At 45.0% G+C, this 22235-nt stretch overlaps 3 protein-coding genes and 1 pseudogene across 8 annotated transcripts; 2 read left to right on the plus strand and 2 right to left on the minus strand.

Annotated features, from left to right (window-relative positions):
* Positions 1–584: 584 nt before the first annotated feature.
* Positions 585–8060, minus strand: LOC100842042 (protein transport protein SEC16B homolog). The gene is made up of 13 exons (XM_010235360.3): positions 5840–8060; positions 5422–5742; positions 4579–4707; positions 4383–4505; positions 4118–4285; positions 3534–3659; positions 3317–3451; positions 3079–3206; positions 2878–2989; positions 2425–2751; positions 2188–2301; positions 1788–2086; positions 585–1702 (listed from the first exon to the last, which is right to left on the minus strand). Exons 1-13 carry the CDS (start codon positions 7835–7837, stop codon positions 1153–1155), a joined length of 4530 nt encoding a protein of 1509 aa, XP_010233662.1. The 5' UTR covers positions 7838–8060; the 3' UTR covers positions 585–1152.
* Positions 8061–8542: 482 nt separating this feature from the next.
* On the minus strand, positions 8543–12263 carry LOC100835948 (RNA-binding protein 48). Of its 3 annotated transcripts, none has more exons than XM_024461076.1 (8): positions 12082–12263; positions 11885–11968; positions 11698–11778; positions 10924–11063; positions 10679–10775; positions 10106–10175; positions 9665–9727; positions 8543–8900 (listed from the first exon to the last, which is right to left on the minus strand). In XM_024461076.1, the coding sequence occupies exons 1-8, from the start codon at positions 12141–12143 to the stop codon at positions 8895–8897; spliced, it is 603 nt and encodes a 200-aa protein (XP_024316844.1). In that variant the 5' UTR covers positions 12144–12263; the 3' UTR covers positions 8543–8894. The 3 variants fall into 3 exon arrangements, with proteins under 3 accessions (XP_024316844.1, XP_003570574.1, XP_010233663.1); XM_003570526.4 differs by lacking the exon at positions 8543–8900 and adding an exon at positions 9265–9584 and having other exon boundaries at positions 12082–12262; XM_010235361.3 differs by lacking the exon at positions 8543–8900 and adding an exon at positions 9265–9584 and having other exon boundaries at positions 11712–11778; positions 12082–12223.
* Positions 12264–14868: 2605 nt separating this feature from the next.
* On the plus strand, positions 14869–16644 carry LOC100827168 (annotated as a pseudogene).
* A 642-nt stretch (positions 16645–17286) lies between these two features.
* Positions 17287–21735, plus strand: LOC104583401. 4 transcript variants are annotated; one of them, XM_024461993.1, is made up of 3 exons: positions 17287–19470; positions 21041–21178; positions 21409–21705. In XM_024461993.1, exon 1 carries the CDS (start codon positions 17375–17377, stop codon positions 18539–18541), a length of 1167 nt encoding a protein of 388 aa, XP_024317761.1. In that variant the 5' UTR covers positions 17287–17374; the 3' UTR covers positions 18542–19470; positions 21041–21178; positions 21409–21705. The 4 variants fall into 4 exon arrangements, 3 of the variants coding, with proteins under 3 accessions (XP_024317761.1, XP_024317759.1, XP_024317760.1); XM_024461991.1 differs by having other exon boundaries at positions 21041–21705; XM_024461992.1 differs by lacking the exon at positions 21041–21178 and having other exon boundaries at positions 21358–21705.
* Positions 21736–22235: the final 500 nt, after the last annotated feature.

A 22235-nucleotide genomic window follows, 5' to 3' on the forward strand; every position in this document is an offset into this window, starting at 1 on the left:
CTCTATTTTGTTTTCAGAATTTCAAAAAAATAAAATTATTTCTTGTTTTCCGAATTTCTAAAAACATGTGTGTATTATACTCAAATTTTGATCGGGACTTTCACAAGATTGGCATATAGGTGAAAACCTTCGTTCGGTGAAATTTGAAAATTTTCAATCATAACCATTAGATCTCAAATAAACAAACTAGAGAGGCGTAACCTCTAATCACTTAAATGTATTTATTGAAAGACCAAAAAACCTTAGACCTCTAATCACAATTTCAGAAAAAGTATAGTGTTTAGAGGTTCCATCTTTCACCTGATACGTTTATTTCAGATCTAATGGTTAGTTTTCATTAAACAGAGGCGTCTCCTATTTCATATATCTGGGCTTCTTTAATTTGAAACTTTGTAAAATCATTTTTTTTTCAAGTCTGAAAAAGAGAATCAAAGTTTGCAATCAGAAAATGGATGACTTCGCACTTTATTTAGTCCCCCTGGAACTGTTCAGAATTCTGATGATCATGAACCCCATTGTTTCACAAATTATTCTCAGGTAAGGTAGAGCACTCATATATATAGAATGAAATCAGAACCAAGCAATGAGCTCTTTGATGCGTTTTAAGAGGGGAAAATTGATACATCTCCAAAGAATAACATATCATGGTATGGGGCAGTACAGTACAGTACAACAACAACACTTTCTACGTAGCCAAGCTTCCTTTCTTACACTAGAATAGATAGATCATTTCTATTCTATTCTTCTCCAGAACAAGAAAATAAAATTCAGAGGTGGATATGTTTCAATGAATGGGGGCAGAGGTGGATTATCTGTACAACAATAGCATCCACATGCTGCTTCTCACATGTAAAAGAGGACACCCAGCTCTTTTCCTGCGCTCTAAACATAACAACAAACATAGCTACAAAATACTCGAAACCAAGACTGTACTTGCGTAGTACAGCACCGGCGTACCTCGGTTTTAGTGCGGACCGCAGAATTTCATTCAAAATTGGAGAGGTCCATCCCGGTCCTGGCATTCACAGTCATTTACTGTGAACATCTCGTTTCACCTTTTAACTCACTTGGGGTTTGCTGGACGAACTGCGGTTTTACCAAGGTTGCGTGGATTTGAATCATGACCTATCAATCATGCTGAGCTGTCACCTCTCAGAGCTCAACCTCATGAAGATCCTCTGCCAAACCGTTGAACTGCACAGATGAGTTGCTGTTGGAACGACTGTGTGAGGGTCTTCCAGGCATGAGCGGCGAGGGAACGGAAGGTCCGTCAGGTGATCTAGCGCCTGCCGAGGCACTAAATTGGTCAGAGTATGTTCCACTCCATGACGCTGCTCGTGATCTTGATGAGAATGAACTGCTGTTACTGCCCGGTGACATCCAGGGCGCCTGATTCGGATGAGCCATGTTGTCCATGCTCGGATACCGCTGAATGGTAGATGACATTGGTGCTGAAAATTGTGCAGTTGGTGGGGGTGACGAAAATGACGTTTCTACTGGGGGCGAGGATGAACGCTCATCCTGACGGAAGGTCTCACCTCGCATCTCCGGTGGTTGACTAGGCATCTGCTCTGCAGAAACAGCTGCTGCGTTGGGCACAAAGAACCTGGCACCAGTTGGTGGTGTCACAGATGAAGCAACTGGTTTGTTATAAGACTGGGCTGCACCAGTTGCACCAGCCTTATTGAATGTGTCCACATATCTAGAAAAGGCACAAATAATTGAGTTATCCTGTTCACAGCAAAAGGAAGAAGCAGAACTGGAAGCAAATGTCAGTACTGAAATACCTAGACCGGACACCCATCCGTCCACGAGCAGAAAACTGGTTCTGGCTGGGCGGAATTGGTGGCATCCCAGAACCATGATCTGAATGTTTTGGAGATCTCCGTTCTGTCAATCCATTGGGAGTGTGGATTCCACTAGCAGGACCATTTAAGTTATAGTCTGGCATGCCATTTTGGTATGAGGAGGATTTTGTCGGAGGTGGAGGCAGGGGAGGCTCCTCAGCAGGAATCTCAGCACCTTCCTCTACCCAACGCTTCAGCTTTTCATCATAGTAAAACTTGTTCTGTTGCCCTAATTTTGCCTTTGGAACATAAACAGGATCTTGGGATTAGCCATGCTACATTGACAAGAGAAAGCGAATAAAGTGGTGGAGATACTCGATTTTCATAATTCCGTAAGTACCTGGCGGGATTTTGAAACAAAGCCCATTGTCTTCTGCAGTGTGGAGCCAATCCAACCAAATCGTGAATTACCTGATCCTGATGCACTGCTCTGTGTATTATCTGATCGTGCACCCTAATAGAGTTATTCAATATGAAGTGGAAACAGACAATTAGAAGATATTCCTAGGCAAACATCCACAAACTAGAAACTGCTACCTCCATCGGTACCTCTATGTAAGACATTAGACATACATACCTCTTTCGGGGTTTTGCCAAAGTCTGGTTCAGAAACACTTCTGTTGTGTGCCAGCTTCCTGCCAGTGACACCACTGTTCTCTGCCATCTCACTTATAGAATGCACTGAAGGGGACGGCATTAATGATGACATAGTCATTACAGATTGACTATTTACAAATTTTGTAACTGCAGGTGCTGAATAGAGCTCCTTGTCACTAACTGAGCCCTGTGGCAATGGTGGAGGTGGAGCAGACTGTGTACCCATCATGCGGGATATAGATTTATCAAGCGAGGTAAATATCTTCCCAACTAGTTTCGCAGGAGCAAGATTTGTTCCATATCCACTCTAAAGAAACATAAGCAAATGTATTAATGATCAATGTGAGACAGGCAACACTCAGTTACAATGCAAAACAGGATTCAGAATCGAGCAGAACAGAATCAACAATATTATAATGTCGTAAGAATGTACCTGCTGGTGAGTGCGTATCCTATCCTCCAGGGAGGAAAATAATAGTTTCCATGCTTCCAATTCTGGGGCACGTCCGGAAGCTCTCAGCACCTTCATAGAAGCTTGGCAATACCTTGAAAAGGTGATTAGTTTGGTCAACTGTACAAGCACAGAGTCTAGGGCAAGCATTGAGTCATTCTCTATCATGAGCCAACAACCTACCTCAAGGAATCAGCAACCCTCCCTACCTCCACAAGCATGTATGCGTATATCAGCTTATATGGTTGGAAGGGTAGCAGGATATACTGAGAATTGCCAAGCACCTTTGCATATTCATAAACTTCTGTCCGCTGCATTTGAAATATATAAGTCCAGAGTAGAGAATGGCAGAAAAAAGAACAAGATGTATTATGCATAATCCTGCCTAACATCTTGTAGGTAATGACAAAATTGTACAGACCTGAATAGCTTCAGGGCTGGCAAATGTTCGAGGACATTTCAAGTGGTCTGCACCAATGAGACATAACCTAGCACTTTCAGAGTATGGGTCAATATTTAGTTCAGCGACTAAGTAGCATGAGTGAGCAGCCGCAACCTGTATCCAATAGTTCTGTAAGGTACTTGATCACAAAAAGGTAAAGGGGACAAATATATCTGCAAATACGGATCATACAAACCTCATTTTTCTCTTGCCAAAGGCAATCTCCCAGGTGGGTAATAACTAGGTCATCTCCTTTTGTCCTATTAGCAGTTATTATAGCCAAATTCTCTTCCCAGTCATCCAACATTCCATTAGGACTAGGCTGTCCCAGAAAATACTAAGTTACGAACTCAGTCATGAATTAAACAGAAAGCCAGGACAATTTAAAAGCTGGGGAAACTGATACGTTCAATGTATCATCAATGTAGTAAAAAGACAATCATTGCTAAGTAACTTTGAGAAGTTTGTGGCACTGCAGTAATCAATCAATGATAACATATCACACCTTCCATTTCATAATATCTGTCCAAACCCCATGATACGTTACAGACTGATGAAGCACCAGCTCCAAGAAGAATAAATGAGAAATAACCATGCATACCCCAATGGGGTGACATGCTACAACTACTTACTCTCTTACATTACAATGAGACAGGCAAAGCCTACACAAAAAAGGGTAAGGGGCAAATCTTTCTATTGCTCTAAACTATAAAATAATCATTAAATATTGAAAACAACGATGCATCTGGCAAGTAAAGGAATCATTAACTAAGTAATTACCTCCATAGGCTGTTGGGATGCACCTAGTGTTCCATAGTTGATGTTGTTGTTGTTCTCTACATTGAAAACATCGGCAGGTTGTCCAGCAATAAGAAGGCACAATGTCCGCAAAGGTGACCCAGATATAAAGTGGCACTGAGCCATTTTCTTCACAGTATCCACGTAGAACTGCACCACCGGTCAAAAGAACAAGGAAAAAAACTGATTTAGGGAAATGGAAACAGTTAACAGACGAATGAAAAGGCTTATGTTAAGTCAAACAAACCTTATCACCAAGTTGTAAAGCAAGAATGACTGCAGGCCCCCAGAGCTGACCTTCCTGAGCACATTGAAGAGCCTCTTTTCTTCTGCCAGAAACTAGAAGATTTTGGACCTCTTGTGCAACAGCCTTCAAGGAAAGTAGTTGCCTCAACTGGGGAACATTTGACTATGGCATGACAGAGAATATAAGTAAGAACTACCTGCATCTGGCTTTCGGAGGGAATATTTTTCATGAAGCGAACATTGGATCCAAAATCCCCCATATCAGCACTACTTCTCTTACAAGATGAAAATAGCTTAGTTACGGCCATCTCTGGACCATCTGTATCCTATTATCAAGAATTCAAACAAAGAATCAGGCGGGCAAAGGTTATAGAAAGTCAAATTATCCCACATGACAGTGCTAAAAAATAACCAATTAATTAATGCTCTTAAATAAAAGAAGAAAAAATGAAGTCAGGCAAGGTTCCACATGATATATGCTACAGTACAAGATAACTTTAACCATTCAGCTAAACTTAAGATCATCCCTGTATTTTAGGACGGAGATAAAAAATGAAGTCAAGCAAGGAAACGGAATATGCCTTGTATTTTAGGACGGAGGTAGTATAATTTAATAAAGTTGTTGACAGAAGCCAGCTCAAGAATGTTCTTAAACCTTGAAAGGTATCATTTTTAATAGTAGCCTAAGGAGGACCATGAAACAAGTAGTCAGTAGGTACAGTCGTACAGTACAGCCAGGGCATAATGTAGAATCGTAACTTATGATACGGCCAATGCAATATTATGCAAACCGAATTTATAAAATGTAAGTCTAACGCATCTATCATAACCATTCAGAAATGTCTATCATATCAATAGTATTAATTTCCTTGCACTATATGACGTTACCACAAGACGAGGGTTGATCAAGTAGAACATGCACTATGGGCATCCTCCTTCTGATAAAAGTTATTCATCTGGAAGGGGAACGGTCCACACAATAGAACATGGAGAAATAACAGTACAACTATAACTGCAACAAAGTACAGTGAAGAAAGCACCTCTTGTGATAGGTCAGACCCAAAAGGTGCACGTAGTTTCCCATAGTGCTGACATAGTATCTTCAGCAATGAAATAAGCAACTTGCGAGGATCAACTCTCTGGTCACTGGTGGAAGATTCATACCATGCAATCATCTCATCAAGCCATTTGTTTACATCTTTTGATGCGGCACTTCCACCAACAAGAGGACCAGGAACAGCTTGGCGACATAAAACATGGAAGTAACTAAGTGCACTGCCATCACTGATCCTTGAGGCATCAGCTTTATCCAAGACAACCTCTGATAAATTAAGAACTGACATTGTTCCGCTAGAACTCGTCTTGAATTGCCAAAACAAAATATCTTAGTTACTTAAAATAAAATTTATGATCTTGCTTGGTTATTAAAATATGTTGCATAGGAAAATATAAGCACACCTGATTTCCACTGTTAAAGTTCATGTCTACTGAGCTTGTATCTTTCATAACTACAAGCTTCCCTCCAAACCCAAAAGCAACCAGAGCATGAGGTGGGCGTCCAGCCGATGACCTCTCTTCATGCGGGGAGTAACCAAATTGCATATGTGAAGCATTTGAACCACCAAACTGTTGCTGAGAGAAGTTCATGGAGTTCTCAGTACCGACATAGCTGTTAGACAAGTGTGCTTGGGTGTTTGCATGAGCCTGTCTCTGGCTGTTGTACATACTCCCCAATGGAAGAAAGCCTTGCGTACTGACAACACCATTGGCATTACCGTAACCCAGGTTTGCAGAAGCTTCAAGTCCCATGTAACTAGACTGGTGACCTGTAGAAGGTTGGGATCCTATGTAACCATCCTGTTGACCTGTAAGAGGTTGGGATCCCATGTAGCCAGCCTGGTGACCTGAGGGAGGTTCGAATCCCTTAGTATGATGGTCTGTAGAAGCACCAAATTCCTTGTAACCAGCCTGGTTAACCGTGGAAGGGGTGAATACCCTGTAACCAGCCTGGTGACCTGTGGAAGGTGTGAAACCCTTGTAACCTCCCTGGTGGTGATCAGTAGAGGGTTCAAATGCATTGTAACTGCCCTGATTACCTGTGGATGGTTCGAGCACCTTATGACTGGTTTGGTAACCCTTGGAAGGTTCGAACCCCTTGTAACTGGCTTGTTGACTACCGATTGTGTTGAAGGCACTCTGGGGACTTGAAAATTCTAAGCTCTTGTTGTCGCCATAATGACTTGTGGAGATTTCAGCTGTGTTAAAACCAACCTGATGATTTGTGGAGGAACTGAAAGATTCAGCATTCACATGCTGATCAGGACCATAGAAACTACCTGCCAGACTATTCGTGACACTTTCAGGTTGCATACCATTAGCAAATGCTTCTGTCTGCCACTGGCTCTGCTGGCTATAGCTATTTGCGAAGGAGTTATGTTGGGCCACCTGATTGTGGACAGCAAGACCTTCAGTTTGATTGAGATTATAATTAAACCCACCAGAAGGTGCAACGACGCCACGGTTTGCACCGTCCTGAACAGCAGCATTACCCGCCCTGGCCTGCGTGATGGCCTGCTGGTACGACTCGAGCGATTGCCAATCCTGTGTGTTGGTATCAAAGTACCACCCTGGGTACTCCGCGTAGAAAAGCATGTTGGCTGGGTACTCGGAAGCGCCCTCCTGCCCCCATGCCGATACACTCCCTGCGGCGGTGCCCTCCTCTGCGATCGTCTCCAGCGCCTCCTGCGCCGAATTCTGCAAGTAAGAAACACCAAACTGCTGCTGCTGCACATTCTCACTGCCACTCTCCACCTGAGCACTATACCCAGCTGTCTCAGAACCATCCACCTGGTACCACTGCTGCGTCGCCTCGTCGTACTTCCACCCGGGGTAAACGCTCTCCAGATACTTGGGATCCCCGGAATCCACCGTGCCGCCACTACCGTGTCTCTCGAGCTGCGCCGCGTCATCCGCGCTCCGGTTCGAACTGCCCCCCAAAACGCCCTCCTGATCCTTCGCCACCTCGGTGGTCAAGCTCCGGCTGCTCCCGCCGAGGAAACCGTGATCCGACGCCCCGACGCTGCTGCCGACAACGGAGCTCCCGAGGAACTCCTCCCCAGCTGCCCCCGCCGAGAGATCGCCGAAGGGATCGAACCCGTCGTCGCCCTCGCCGCCCCCGAAGGAAGCCCACTGCGCTTGCTTGACCGTGGTGTGGACGGCGCCCTTCCCGGACCCCGGCGACCCACCCTCCGCGGCGGGACGCGGTGCCGCCAGCTCCCGCTCCCTCACCGGCGCGGGCTCGTCCTCGTCCGCGAGGCTGAGGCCAGAGACGCCTCGAGCCAGCTCCTCCTCCTCCGGCGCAGCCTTGGAGGCAGGCGCGGGGGAGAAGGCGTCGTCGTCGTCGTCGTCGTCCACGAGCTTGTCGAAGAAGTCGGCGTCGGTCTGGTCGTCGGCCATCTTCTTCCCCCCGCGCCCCCCTCCCGCCGCCGAGACGGGGGAGATCTCGGATCCCCCGCCGAGATCTAGGGCTCAGCGCGGGGGCTGGAATGGGCGCGAAGCTCGCCGGCGACCGGTGCCGGCGGATCGGGGAGGGCGGTTTGCGGTCGCTCGCTCTCGCTCGACAGCCGACGTCGTGTCGTGCCACCCACCCGCTTCTTCTTCTTCTCTTCCTTGTTCTGTCTCCCCTTCGGATTCCCTCTTCTTTTGCTTCCCTTTTTCGGGCTATTAATGTTTTTTTTCCCATTTCGATGGATTTTGGATAAGTTTTTCAAATTTCCTGTTTTGCTTGCTTCCCTCTTCTTCTGTTTTGCCTACCCCTACCACAATGAATGAAATATGCTTGTGTGATCCCTCTCTCGCTCCCTCGCTCCGAAAAGAAGAGTGAATGAATGCATGTACACTGGAAGATAAGACAATGATCCTCGCTAAACTCCAAAAATAGGTGTGGCGGGTAAAGATGAATTAAATAGGGCATAACGAGAAGATAACAACATCAGAAAAATAGATCTCTCATTTAGGATTTATTTAAGAGATCATCGATTGACTTGTGTATTTTTTTTCTCTCTCCGAGCACTCACTGATGCTCCTACAACTACCAATGGTGGGTCAAAAAAGTAGCAAGGACAAAAGTTATAAGATCTCTTCTTGTGTGACATAATAAAGTTGTAAGCAACATAACCATTCACTCTTTTTATTTTTAACTCGAACAGTTCACTAATGCTCCTGGGAATGATGGGTCAACAAAGTGGGGGCAAAAGTTTTTTCTAAAACCTCTTGTAACATAACTATGCCATTTCTTTTTCTTTCTTTTCCGGGAAGAAGTAGAAAGCAGTTTTTTGGAAGAAGCAGAAAGCAGCCTGATGAGAGGCTTGGATTTTGTTTTGGTTGCAACCAGAGACATCACATCAGCAACCACTCATCAGGACAGACATGCTATGCTAGCACCTCGACTGGCACATGCCTAGCTACACCTCATTAAAAGTTGCCCCCTTGATTTTCAGCATTCCCATCTACATCATCCCTAAAGAAAAGAAAAAAAAAAGACATCCCATCACATAAGTTGCAACAATACAGGAGGTGATAATAATTGTATTGTCTTGGCAGATGCCCCTTTTTCTTTAGCAAATATAGTATTTAGCAGATACTACAATACAAGAAAAGGTCTTCACACCTTTCATTACTAACCACTTTCCTCTGTGGCTTACATGATGATGAGTTGACTATTATGAAAAGATAGTTTAAGGTAAATGAAAAGGCAAGTGCTTGGATCACAGTTACTCCTCTTCGTTTACATCGAACTTCCATTTGTTACTTTTGTCAGCCAATGGTTGCTGTAGGAGGCAATTTTACTCCAAACCAATGTTACTTCAAACAGCAAGAGACTGTTAAAGTTCAATCAGGACAACCGTAGAAATTCAAAATACGATTGTCCGCAGGAAAAACAGATCATATAGACAGTTGCTCAGCCCAACATTATCACATTATCATTACAAATACATCCTTTCTCTGAAACATATATCACTAAAAAACCTATCGCAAATGATGACATACCAAATGCACAAAACAAAGGCTAAAAGTGAAAAAAAACACTGTAATTCCTAACACACCATCTGCATCATCCAGTGATTCAAATACGTCTACGGTTATCAACCTTCGGTTTCTTGGATGCAGTGACAGCATTAGAATTATCACTGCCAGATTGTATCTGTTATTTTGAAAATAGAACGTTTAGCTTATAACTGTGGCTGTTGCATGTAAAATGGTACAAAACACATATACTCTTACCTGATCAAGCTTTTCCCTGACAAGATTTACGGTTGCATTCATTGACTCAGATGGAAAATAGTCCTACAATTGAAAAGCATATTTTCCATAAATTGATCAGAAAACATTTTATCAATGCAAAGAAAATCACAAGCCATGAAAGGGAAAAGGTATATCTCAGGAACTCCTAAAGACTGATATCTTACATTACATAACAGGACGATTATAGTTCCAAATAGTTACAGATTTTTCCCTTGTCAGGTACACTGCATCAGCTAGTGCACTAATATTGGTTTTCTGGTACTAATGTGTCCTAATTGATCAAAGTTTCCTCCTATAGTTTTCGATAAAGTTGCCTTATAGCACGACCTCGTCTTCTGACAGAATGCCACATTTTTTTTCTCAATGAAAAACTCCTTGGCTTTCAGCCTAAACAACGTATTTTTTTAATACTATACATACCTTATTAGAGGACACATGACTGAAACGAGCATCTTTGATATGAGAAGCGTGCATTGCCTGCGTATAGTCCCTGAATATAATGAGATGAAACTTTAGCGGAGCAATCGCCTAGCCTTTTTCTCTGAGAACAGACAGGTGGTGTTGTTCTGGGCTATGAAGTAAGCAGCGTAGTTCCGCATACAAAAGTACTTCACAAGAATAAGGCTGTATATGACCGAATATATTCCCTAACAGGAAGAAATCAAATCTTGGATGACACTGCCACGTCGGAATATCAAAATTGATGCACCCCGAACACAGAAACTTGGCATAAGAAGTAAATGCACGTGTCATCTAATAAATCCTCTTAACTAGTTTGCACCTTATAGTTATTAATGTCCTTTTCACATCCCAATGTAGCCAAGCTAACCATAGTATGACTGTCCATATTAAAATCAGAGGACAGAATCAATCATTATAGCAATATCAGTTCTGTCATATGACAAGTAAATTACGACCAACTTTTACTTATCAGTTTTACACCAGAAAACCAAATAAAGAATGCAAACGAGTGCCAATATGTGAAATATTAACCTCTTATTGGAGCTCATATGATGGTGTGAGTTCCCGCTAGACGATCCCTGGCCCAGAGAATACTGAGATACCCCTTCAGGTCTGCTTCCAGCAGGTGCTGAAAATGCAAGCAAATATCTAAATCCATCTACTTGAGTACCAAGGATAATATACTAACAATGCTAATAACCCCAGATTTATCTTTTGATTACATCTTTCATCACAGTACTACATGCAGATTCTATTTTCTAAGAATTAAACCATACATCTTATCCGGCTGAGGACTTCTTTTCGCCTAACTTCCAGTTTCTCCTTGGTATCCAAAACACTCTCAAACTGAGGTGCGTATGACACCTGCAGCCGGTTGCCAAGAAATACAGATTCATCCAACTTTCGCTTTGCAAACCTGCAACATGACAGAGCCAATTCCACACCTTCAATAAAAGATACTCCTAGTAAATCTAAATTCTATAGATAGAGAGAGAGAGAGACAGCACACCACACACACGGTTGGGGCAGCCATTGGCTTGAAAGCTGCTGCCCAAGTGCCAAAGACTGGACTACAAGACCTGAACTAAATTTAAACCTCAACTAAGGTCCAGGAAATAATCCAATCCTTCCTTTGATTCACAACTGGTAAACCAAAGTCAAGCACTCATACGAACATCAAAGAATACTGTCCTTACTGAATTTTTTTTCTGCAAAGTCTAAACCCAGGTCGCCCTTTCCACAGTCACATCCACAAATTGCGCTGAATAACAAACCTCAATTTATTTCCGCTCAATTACATAAACATGAAAGATTGATTGCCCAACAGATCAACATGCTACACACACCCTTCAATGACAAATTCATAAATGTAACTGCCGAATCAGACAATAGCATAAACGCAAGAAAAGCTTATCCACGACACCTAGTTTTACAGTTGAAAAAGAGCATCTGAAACCTGCCCCACAAACACAAGACTAGAGCGGTAAACCATAGCCACCCATTGATCGCCAATGCAACACAGAAGAGCAAAAGTCATGCATACACATCACCTCGCGTTGCTGACCTGCGAGAACTTGATGAAGAAGACGTCGGTGTACTCCTCGCAGTCCTCGCCGTCCATGGGCGTGCACCTGAACGCAAAGAAACACGCAGACACACAAAATGGCAAGAACGGTGAGACCAAACTAAGATGGAAGAATAAGAAGTGAATTTTTGTTAGGCCATTGCTGGGCTCACTCTTCCAGCGGGCCGTAGGTGGAGAACAGGGTGCCGAGCTCATCGCCGCACCCGAGGGACGGCACGTTCCGGACGATGAGGTACCTGCAAGCGATTGAACAAATCTACGATTAGCAGAGCGGGAAGGGAGGAAGAAGGAATGGATCAGCGGCATGGGGGAGAGGCTGGGGAGTTAGGGTTCGGGGGGAGGCCGTTACTTGGACTCGTCGCAGACCGTGTAGACGCGCACGGCAGCCGGCTCACCGCGGTCGCGCGCCATCTCGCCGTACGGCCGCCGGGATGTTGGGGGGTTTGGGCGCACGGCGGCCGGAGATGGGAGCGACGTCAGGCCGGAGCCGGTGGGGATCCGAGAGTGCTGACTCTGTTTGTGGGGATGCGCAGGGGCACGATGGTCTTTTTGTATATAGGGTTAAAGGAATATGAAAAGCTGCTTACAATGAAAATAGAAAGTGAAGAAATTGCAATTTTGGGGAGAATTGATCATTTATTTGGGGGTTGGTCATTTGCAGGTTTTTAAGACAAATGAATTTGAGAAGAGGGTCCGTGGATGTATGGCCATTCTATTTTATCTCTCGTTCTGAATGGCAATATTTCATTTGGTCCGGTAGGTTTTGTCCTGATTGCAAACTCTTAATGGTGGAAGCCCAAGGTGTGTTCTGCTGGGCAATCGGGAGAACCGGAAACTCCGTGTGTTTTGAGAATAAAGTTTTGCAAACCTCTGCCGCGACGTGCCGGCGGATTCCACTTTTTTCCTTCTCTTTTCATGTTCCTCTCTCTCACCTTCTTTCTATGTATCCGTATGATCTACACCCTCCATCCGCATTTAGTTGGCGTTTTTGGTACCAAAGCACTACCGAGCACTTGCTTTTTGGATGAAACTCCCACATCGCTTGGCCCCACTTGCATTCCGTTCATTGGCTTCTTTGATTTTGTTGCCCAATCAATTGCGATGGATTCATCGCTGATTCGCCAAGCATGAGGTTGTGGGACTAATGGCCGCCTGCTACATGCGCACAAAGACCAAGACGCTTGGTATAATTGGACATTGCTGCTCAAATAAATCGGCTGGTAAAAGCGGAGGGAGGGAGAGGGAGGATCGAAATTTCGTTCAAAAAAAATATGAAGGTGACACCAGATTTACTAACTCTATATTAAATCTCCTACCGGGGGAAGTATCGGGTGAAAACTCTCTCCTGGTGAAAACCTGAAAACTTTTCATATCAGCCGTACAATCTCGAACGGACGCACCAGATGAGAAGTGGGATGGCATCCAGCCACTTAAATGTGTTTTACAGAAAACACCCCATCAAATACCCTCCTGCTCATCTCAAAACGAAAGAAGAAATACAGACCTAAGCATCACCCCATCGCCCAGCGAGAGTCCGACATGGCCGCAGCCGCCGTTGCTGTCCGGCCGCGACGGCTGCGCCCTCCTCCCTGTGCAACGCCCTCATAGCCGTTGTGGTTGATTTCGGTCCGTCCTTCCACGATGGTGAGCCCCTCCCAACCATTTCCGTCGATGCTAATCCGCCATGGAATCAACTTCAGCTTTATATTTGGAGTCATTGGCCGGCATCGAGCCCCGGCTCCAGCTATCATGGAACCAACTTCAGCTTCATATTTGGAGAGACACATTAAAACTGAATATGATTTGTTTGTCTTCTGAAACTGATAATTTTGAGAAATTTCTTTGGTTTGCCTGCTACTGTTTGTTGTCTTCAGAAACTGAATTTCCGGAATAACTACAAGTTCTCCAGTGGTTTATGTACTCAATCTATGTTACTCTTTATGTATCAAAATGGTAGTCATGTAGTATATAGTTTTCTCTTCTCCATATTGAAATAGGTTGCACACTGCTATTCAGTTACTTCGGACTTTGTCAAAAGATCATATTTTCTCTTCTCCATCTTCAGAAATTAAGATATATACACACAAAAAAAGAGGCATACATTAGTCAAGTAGATCAGAAGGGCCCAGCCTGTTTATATGCTTATGTTCCCATTACAAGTATATTCCACACATCTGTGAGTCACTACTCAGTTCTGAAACTGAAACAAAATATTAAACCAACAACAGGAGAAAAGTTTACATCACTCCTTACTGCTCAACAACTCAGTATACAAAGTGGAATCAATTTCTCTTCAACGAGTTCATAAAATATTCAGTTCTCCATGGGGTCCTCTCTCCTTGTCCCAGTCCCCCCTTTCTGTTTTCTTCATTGCATTCAGTCCAAAGACACCTTCCAGGCATGCATCAACAGTCCAGTGCCTCATAGCTGTGAAGAAAATGCACTGATCCTTCTTGAGTCTTGACACCACATGTAAATCTGTCAATGGTGGACAACATTAGTAGCTCAAGAATCTATATTACGAACCATGTTCTTTCTTATCAGTTAATCACCGTTTAACAACATAAGTAAATCATGTTCAGGAGTTCTTTAGCACGGAGGGGTTGGGAGGGAATGTTCAGTACCCAACATCCATTCTCAGTTCCTCACCATGACAGACCAACACCAATGGAAGCATCTGGGATGTCCGCAGCATCTCGACGGTAGCGGCTGGGAGGGGCTCGCCGTCATGGAAGGGCGGACCCACCTCAACCCCAACAGCTGTGAGGGAGGGGGAGGGGGGCGCACAAGGCGTAGGGTGCAGCCTCAACTTCTGTGGGGTAGGGATGCGCACAGGGCGGAGAGATTTTCTTGGATAGCACATCCGTCGCAGGCGGACGGCAACGGCGGCAGCGGCCGTCTCGTCTCGCTGGGCGAAGCTTAGGTCTTTATTTCTTCTTTCGTCTTGAGATGAGTAGGAGGCAGGAGAAGAAGAAGAAGGATATATGATGGGGGTTTTTCTGTAAAACACGTTAAGTGGCTGGGTGCCATCCCACTTCTCATCTGACGTGTCCGTTCGAGATCGTAGGGTTGAGATGAAAACTTTTCAGATTTTAACCTTTCCCGATTATTTTGGATGTGAGAGAGTACGGGTTAGAAGAAAAAAAAAATCTTCAACCGGTACCCCGCACCACAGTGCACCGTACTCAGTGCTCATTTCCCGACTCGCCGGAATTCCCTCCGGCGACGCCTGCGACGCTATGCACCGCCTCCGCCTCTGCCTCCGAAGCTGCGTCCTCACCCACCTCCTCTCCCCTCCACCAACCTCCCCCATCCCCTCTCTCCGCCGCCTCCTCTCCGCGGCCGCCGTTCCCCCAAACCCTAGCTTCGCCGTCGAGGACTACCTGGTCGACACCTGCGGCCTCTCCGGGCCCAGGCACTCAAGGCCTCCTCCAAGCTCTACCACCTCAAGTCCCCCTCCAAGCCCGACGCCGTCGTCGCCTTCCTCGGCGGCCTTGGCTTCTCCAGCGCCGATGTCGCCGCAGCCGTCGCCAGGAACCCCAAGATCCTCTGCGCCAAAGTGGAGAGAACCCTGGCCCCCATCGTCGTCGAGCTCAGCGGCCTCGGTCTATCGCGCTCCGAGATTGCCCGCCTCTTCTTGCACTCCAGCGTCACCTTACGCCTTAAATCCATCGTCTCCAGGCTGCCCTACTTGCTGCCCCTCCTCGGCTCCTACGAGATCCTCCTCCGGGCGATCAAACGCAGCTCCTGCCTCCTGAATTTCGATCACGAAAGGGTGGTCAAGCCCAATGTGGCGTTCCTGGGGGAGTGTGGGCTAGGTGCTTGCGATATTGCCAAGCTGTGTATCGCTAGTCCGCGGATGCTCACCACCAATCCGGGCCGCGTCCGGGCGCTGGCAGAATGTGCCCAAGCCATAGGTGTGCCCCGTGGCTCTGGGCTGTTCCGGGAAGCAACGCAAGCTGTCGCGTACCTCCGGAAGGAGAAGGTGGCTGCCAGATTAGACAACTTGAAGAAGACGTTCAGGTGGTTGGATGCCGAGACACGCATTGCTATTTCTAGGGCTCCATCCTTGCTGATGAGGTCTAACGACAAGCTCCAGAGTAGGTCCGAGTTCCTCATCTCCGAGGCGGGGCTGGAACCGGCGTACATTGCTCGTCGGCCAGTAATGCTCTTGTACAACCTGGAGGGCCACCTCAAACCCCGGTACTATGTTGTAAAGTTACTCAAGGAAAATGTATTGCTAGCGCCTAACCGGGACTACTATGCTGCACTAATGATCAGTGAGAAGTTATTCATGGAGAAGTTCATATGCCGTCACAAAGAAGCTGCACCATTCCTTGCTGAAGACTATGCAACCGCTTGTAGAGGCGAAGTGCCTACTAGATTCAGATTTACATGAACCATGAACCTGGCATGAAAATGTATAACTGTATATGAAGCGACAAAGTTTTAACTCCACGCAGTGAGCTGCTAATTCCTTTTTCAGTGTTCTTTGCCCAATTAGATACCAGTTATCCTCTCTATAGTGTCTGTTACATATTTTCAGTGCTCCTCGGTCTATCTTAACATGAAAGAAGGTTCCCATTTTGTCCATGAAGATGATATAACTCCCTATTTCTTTTTTCGTGCAGTGCAAACTTCGATCTGTTGATGGCCACGATGTGTTTCATCACTGCCTAGGATGCAGTTTTGATCTAATGTTTTTTGGTTGCTTGCTCCAGTTCTCCTAAGCTGAAAATCTTCGTACTTTCTGCAGTAGCTTTGTTTGCAAGAGAAAAACTGTTGTGAAAGCAGGCCATGGCTTACTAATTTGTATCCATTCTTTCCTTTATTTTTTCTCTTCTATTTCTGAATGAATGGCCTAATGGCATCTGATCTCAAAACTTTATACATCAAGTGAGTTGAGTTGCATTTGTTCGCTCTCAGCAAAACCCTTCTATTGGACGACATATATTTTTGCCCCTAGGTATGTGGTGGCGTTGACTCGAGCATAATTAAATCCACTTGTGGAGCTATTTGATACAGATTAGAGCTGCTCATTCAGGCTAGTTACCCATACTCTGAAAATGCTATGTTTGTCCTTGAACAATTGCCAGCCCTGAAGCCATTTGGGTCTTTTACAGTTTTCTCACTGCCTGCGAAATGTTCAGGCTTAGTTCAAGTTTACTCCAGAACTTCCCTCTGGTGCGTAGTGAAGAAGAGGCCTTAATCCACAGTGTGTTCTAAAAAGCCATTATGTGGAAACATAAACAGGATCTTTGAATAGTCCATATATGTTTGGTACAAAGTGATTACTACTAAACTCATCCACGTGTACGATATAAAATTTACGTTTCTTAGTGATTTTTTTTTTGAAATTTGACCAACAATATCAATAAGTATATCGTGAAGATATGTATCATGATGGAGTTAAAACTAATTTAAAGTTGTACGCATTTATAAATTTTCGTATAAACTTGGTCACACTTTAGGAAATTTGATTTAAGACAAAAAAAACATTTTATATTTGTATTTAGAAATGGAGGGAATAAGTTTTAAAGGAAAATGCAATCACATGAACCTATTCGCAGCCGCCATTCTTTTCATTCCCAAATAGACCCACCGGAGATCTTTCTCTCCGCGCCGGCGCCGGCGCAGGCGCCATGCTCGGCCTCCGAACCTGCATCCTCACTCGCCTCCTCTCTTCCTCGCGCCCCGCCTCTTCTGGCTCCTCTAGTCTACACCGCCTCCTCTCCGCGGCCGCGGTCGCCCCTGCCGTTTCCCCAAACCCTAGCTTCGCCGTGGAGGACTACCTGGTGGAGACCTGCGGCCTCACCCGTGCCCAGGCGCTCAAGGCCTCCGCCAAGCTCTCCCACCTCAAGTCCCCCACCAATCCCGACGCCGTCGTCGCCTTCTTCTCCGGCCTCGGTCTCTCCAGCGCCGACATCGCCGCCGTCGTCGTCAGGGACCCGCGGTTCCTCTGCGCCGGCGTGGACAAAACCCTGGGCGCTATCGTCGCCGACCTCACCAGCCTCGGCCTGTCGCGTTCTGAGATCGCGCGCATCTTCTTGCTCGGCGGTTGCCATTCCCGCTCCAGATCCATCGTCTCCAAGCTGCAGTACTACCTGCCCTTGTTCGGCTCATTCGAGAGGCTCCAGAAGGTGTTCTATCATGCCAGCTACCTCCTCGGCGCTGACCCTGAGAAGACGGTCAAGCCCAACGTCGCCTTCCTGCGGGAGTGTGGGCTACGTCCTTCTGACATTGTCAACCTATCCACCCCTGTGCCAATGATGCTCAGCACCAACCCGTCGCGTGTTCGGGCGATGGCGGCACTGGCCGAAGGTCTTGGTGTGCCGCGTTGCACTGGGATGTTCAAATACGCGCTGTATGCCGTCGCTTTCCTGAGCAAGGAGAAAATAGCTTGCAAAGTGGAATACTTGAAGAAGACGTTCAGGTGGTCGGATGCCGAGACACGCATTGCTATTTCTAAGGCCCCAACGTTGCTGAGGAGGTCTAAGGACGTACTGCAGAGTAGGTCTGAGTTCTTCATCTCTGAGGCGGGGCTCGAACCGGCATACATTGCTCATCGGCCGTGTTTGGTCACTTATAGCCTGGAGGGCCGGAGCAGACCCAGGTACTATGCTGTAAAGTTTCTCAAGGCAAATGGACTGCTAGATCACAACCGGGACTACTGTAAAACAGTCTTGATCAGCGAGAAGGTATTCCTGGAGAAGTACATATGCCCTCACAAGGAAGCTGCACCGCACCTCGCTGAAGACTATGCAGCTGCTTGCAGAGGGGAAATGCCTACTAGATTCAGATTTACATGAACCAAGACTCCAAGAGCAACCTATGAAAATTGGTACCGCATATTACTGTTTTCACTACGCCTAGTAAGCTGGTAAATCAAATTAGTGTTCTTGCCCAACCGGATGTTTGTTATCCGCTGTAGTATGTCTGTTACGTGCTGCTTTGCTTGTTGCTAAGACCTGATGAAGCTGATAATTTCATTCGTGTGTCCTCATATCCTCATGTCACCACTTAGTAGAAAAGAAAGCATGTCATGGTTATGAGCTTGTTCATCCTGAATTTTATGAGAACTTTCTGCGGCATCTTTGTTTGAAGAGATTAACTATTTAATTGTTGTGAAAGCAGTGCATTATTTATTACTACCTCAGTGCCTAAATATAAGAAGTCCTAGCTTTGTATCAAGTCAAACTTCTTCAGGTTTGACCAAGTTCGTAGAAAAATCTACCAACATCTACAACTCTAAATTAGTTCTATTACATCCATCATGATATTTATTTTCATAGTATACTTCTTTGATATCGTAGATGTTAGTAGATTTTTCTAAAGACTTGTTGGAACTTGAAGAAGTTTGACTTAGGACAAAGCTTGGACTTCTTGTATTTACGAACGGAGGGAGTACTTTGTATCACTCTTTTCCTTTATTTTTTCTCTTGTATTTATGTGATGAATTGTTGTGTGAGCCAGTAGGTATAGTCATCATACGTGGAAAGGTTCATATTGGCACGTCCTGGAGTTTGCACCTTAGTGTGGTTTTACCGAACTCTCATTTTGATCATCTCTATTTCCAGTGCTAAATATGCAGTGGAACATTTTCCACCCTGTTCGCCAATTACTTGAAGTGTCCCTGACAATGTGTTCATGATCATGTTTGTAGCAAATCATCAAATCTGTCTTATACTTGTGATAGGAGAATATTTACATTTGGCTGCATGGACTTTCGAATTACGTGGTAAGAACTAGATACTTAACTGTGTACATTTTAGCTGAAATTGTACTTGGTTTCACGTCATATCCACTCTGGCTTACACTTGTGATAGGAGAATTGAGATTATTTGCATCATATTAGGATAGTAGTATTATGCATCAGGGGCTGGACGGTGAGGTGGCCTGGGAAATGTCGAAGGAGGGAAACTGTTAGCATTAGCCTTCAACTTGAATACATAGTTCAAAAATACCAATTGCCAGTGACCTTGACACAGGTGACCAATAAGAGCATCTCCAAGAGGTTCCCTATATTTGGTTCCCTAAAACTGGTTCTAGGAATAGGAGAGAGAAGAGATTGAGAATTTTTTTTGCATCTTCTCCAACAGGTTCCCTATACTCCATTCCCTATTTCCTTTCATATATCACAATGACAACTCGGACCCACCCATCAGTGACACAGACCCTTCTTCTTCCTCCTCCTCTGTGCTTCCTCCAAATCTCGCTCCTGCTCCCAGATCGGGCCGAATCTGACCGCCGCCGCCCCTGCTCCTGGACGACCGCCATCCCCCAGCAGCCGCCGCCGCTTCCCTGCTCCACCGCCGCTCCTAGTCGTGCCCCTCCCCTCCTCCACCCACCCCAATCGCGGCCGCTCCCCTTCTCCACCGATGCTGCTGCAGCTCCTCCGGCAGTGCGACGGCCACGAGCGAGGCCATGGACAATGGCAGCGCGATGGGCGTGGCCATGGCGGCCGGCGGCGCGCCGGCCTTGATTCCAGCGGCGGCGGTCTCGATTTCGGCCAGGAATCAAGTCAAGGAGGGGCGCATGGGGCCGGGGAGGGCGCGAGGAGGTTCGGGTGGCCAGCGGTGACCGGCGGTGGGCGGAAAGCAGCGGCGACGGGTTGGCGTCGGCGGCTCTGGCCGAGCGGAAGCAAGGTGAAACCGACGGTTAATTTCCCGCGTGAGCATATTTCGTTTTAGGGGATGAGATGTTGGTTCCCTACATTTGGGGAAGAGGAGAGAGAATTTAGGGAAGTTCCCTAAAATTTTAGGGATTGGGATAAGATAGGGAACCTCTTGGAGCAGATTTTGGAACTTTTTAGGGAATGGAGGTAGTTATTTTAGGGAATGGGGCTTTTTAGGGAACCTCTTGGAGATGCTCAACACACCGAAGCAAAAAATATGGTCAATTTTATAATAAACATATCTTCCTCATTCCCTGACCTTAGCATTTGGATTGAAACTTGGTTTTGTTCTGAGCTAAGAGATCCCATGAGGAGGGTATCTTTATAAGTTCTAACTGATTGCACTTGTTGTAGGTTTCTATTGATTTTTTGAATGAAAGGTTTCAGTTGATTGAATATCTGGACACCGTATCATGATTGTTCTAGTAATAAGACATGACGGTAAAACTGAAATTTGCCTGAAATCTTTATAAGCTGTAAACTAAGCTGATGATTTGACATTTATTATCCATATGTATTTGTTGGTTTGGTAGTTGGAATATTGAACCCCTTCTAGGCTTCTACTGTCATCAGAAAAATACATTTTTTATACTAAACAAATTTCCACGTTTACAACTGATTTCATTTGTTCCAGATTTCTCTTGAATCAATCTTTGGACAAGACAGGACCTGCTGTATACTTGGTCCTGGTTTCTCTTGAATCAATCTACAGGTTGTTAACCTGCTGTAATATGAGGGTCAAAACTGGATAAAAAGCTTAGTTCTTTATTAGGTAATCTCTACGTTGCATGAAAATTGTGCAGTTTGCTCACTCAAGCTTGAGGAAAATCTGTAGCATGCATGTTTATTCTTTATTACGTAATCGTGGAATCTTTTACGGTGAAGTATAATATTATGTACTTCTATTTATTTTCTATGATCCAGCTTGATCATTATGCATATCTTTAGTAGGTAATTTCTACAGTCTGCACTGCATGACAACTGCTCATTTTATATGGACAGAAGCTTGAGAAGAATATCAAACTAAAATGACTGACTCGGAAGAACCAGTGATATATGAATCTGGTGGTTATTGTGAAAATCCACAACAATTTAGTATAGCTGGCTACCAAGTTGAGTAGATCCCTGTAAACTATCTTATCTTCTGCATCTGTTGTTTCTGTTATTACTCTTCCATGCATACCGGTTAGTTCTTCGCGAAATGACAATTCAAAAGGAACTGTGAGGCTTGTTCTCACATTGTATTATCATTTATCAACCTGATGCCCTCTTCATTGTACTGTCAATTTTATTTATCAACCAGGTGCACATGCTGAGTTTGATGTCTAAGCGGCTCACTTTGTAACCTGATGGGATACTAATTGTCCCGCGAATTGGTTCTGAAAGAGTGATATGGGTTACCCGGATTATTCATTTTGCAGATTAGATAGGATATGAAATGAATTTTTATTTTATTTTTCTCCATCCGTCTAGAAAAAAACTTCCATAACTATTTAAATTGCAGTTATACTTGAAACATCAAATCAAATTTGTGTGAATCCAGTATTAATTGTCTCAGATTTACCCAACTATGACGTATCTATGTTTAAAGAGCGTCTAGTGTAATATTTTGACTATAATTCTGGCCGGAGGAAGTATTAGATTTCGGTGCCAAACAACATGCGTGCAGAAAAGAACTCATGTGCAAAACGATTTCTTCTTTTTTACTGTTAAGTCCACTCATCTTTCCCGAAACCATATGACCCACGAATATCTGAAAACTTCTTCGCAAAAAGAAAAAAGATTAAATACCACGGAACCCATATTTTTGGAACATTAGTATCGCAAAT

This window comes from Brachypodium distachyon, chromosome 3 (genome assembly GCF_000005505.3).
Source record: "Brachypodium distachyon strain Bd21 chromosome 3, Brachypodium_distachyon_v3.0, whole genome shotgun sequence".
NCBI lineage: Eukaryota > Viridiplantae > Streptophyta > Magnoliopsida > Poales > Poaceae > Brachypodium > Brachypodium distachyon.

Coding starts and splice junctions, on each gene's coding strand:
- LOC100842042 (XM_010235360.3), bottom strand. CDS start 7,837: ATGGCCGACGACCAGACCGACGCCGACTTCTTCGACAAGCTCGTGGAC. Junction 5,743..5,839: donor ACTTTAACAGTGGAAATCAG/GTGTGCTTATAT, acceptor TGGCAATTCAAG/ACGAGTTCTAGCGGAACAAT. Junction 4,506..4,578: donor CCTCCGAAAGCCAGATGCAG/GTAGTTCTTACT, acceptor CTTTCCTTGAAG/GCTGTTGCACAAGAGGTCCA.
- LOC104583401 (XM_024461991.1), top strand. CDS start 17,375: ATGCTCGGCCTCCGAACCTGCATCCTCACTCGCCTCCTCTCTTCCTCG.
- LOC100835948 (XM_003570526.4), bottom strand. CDS start 12,143: ATGGCGCGCGACCGCGGTGAGCCGGCTGCCGTGCGCGTCTACACGGTC. Junction 11,969..12,081: donor ACGGTCTGCGACGAGTCCAA/GTAACGGCCTCC, acceptor AATCGCTTGCAG/GTACCTCATCGTCCGGAACG. Junction 10,776..10,923: donor AGTCCTCAGCCGGATAAGAT/GTATGGTTTAAT, acceptor TTGCATTTTCAG/CACCTGCTGGAAGCAGACCT.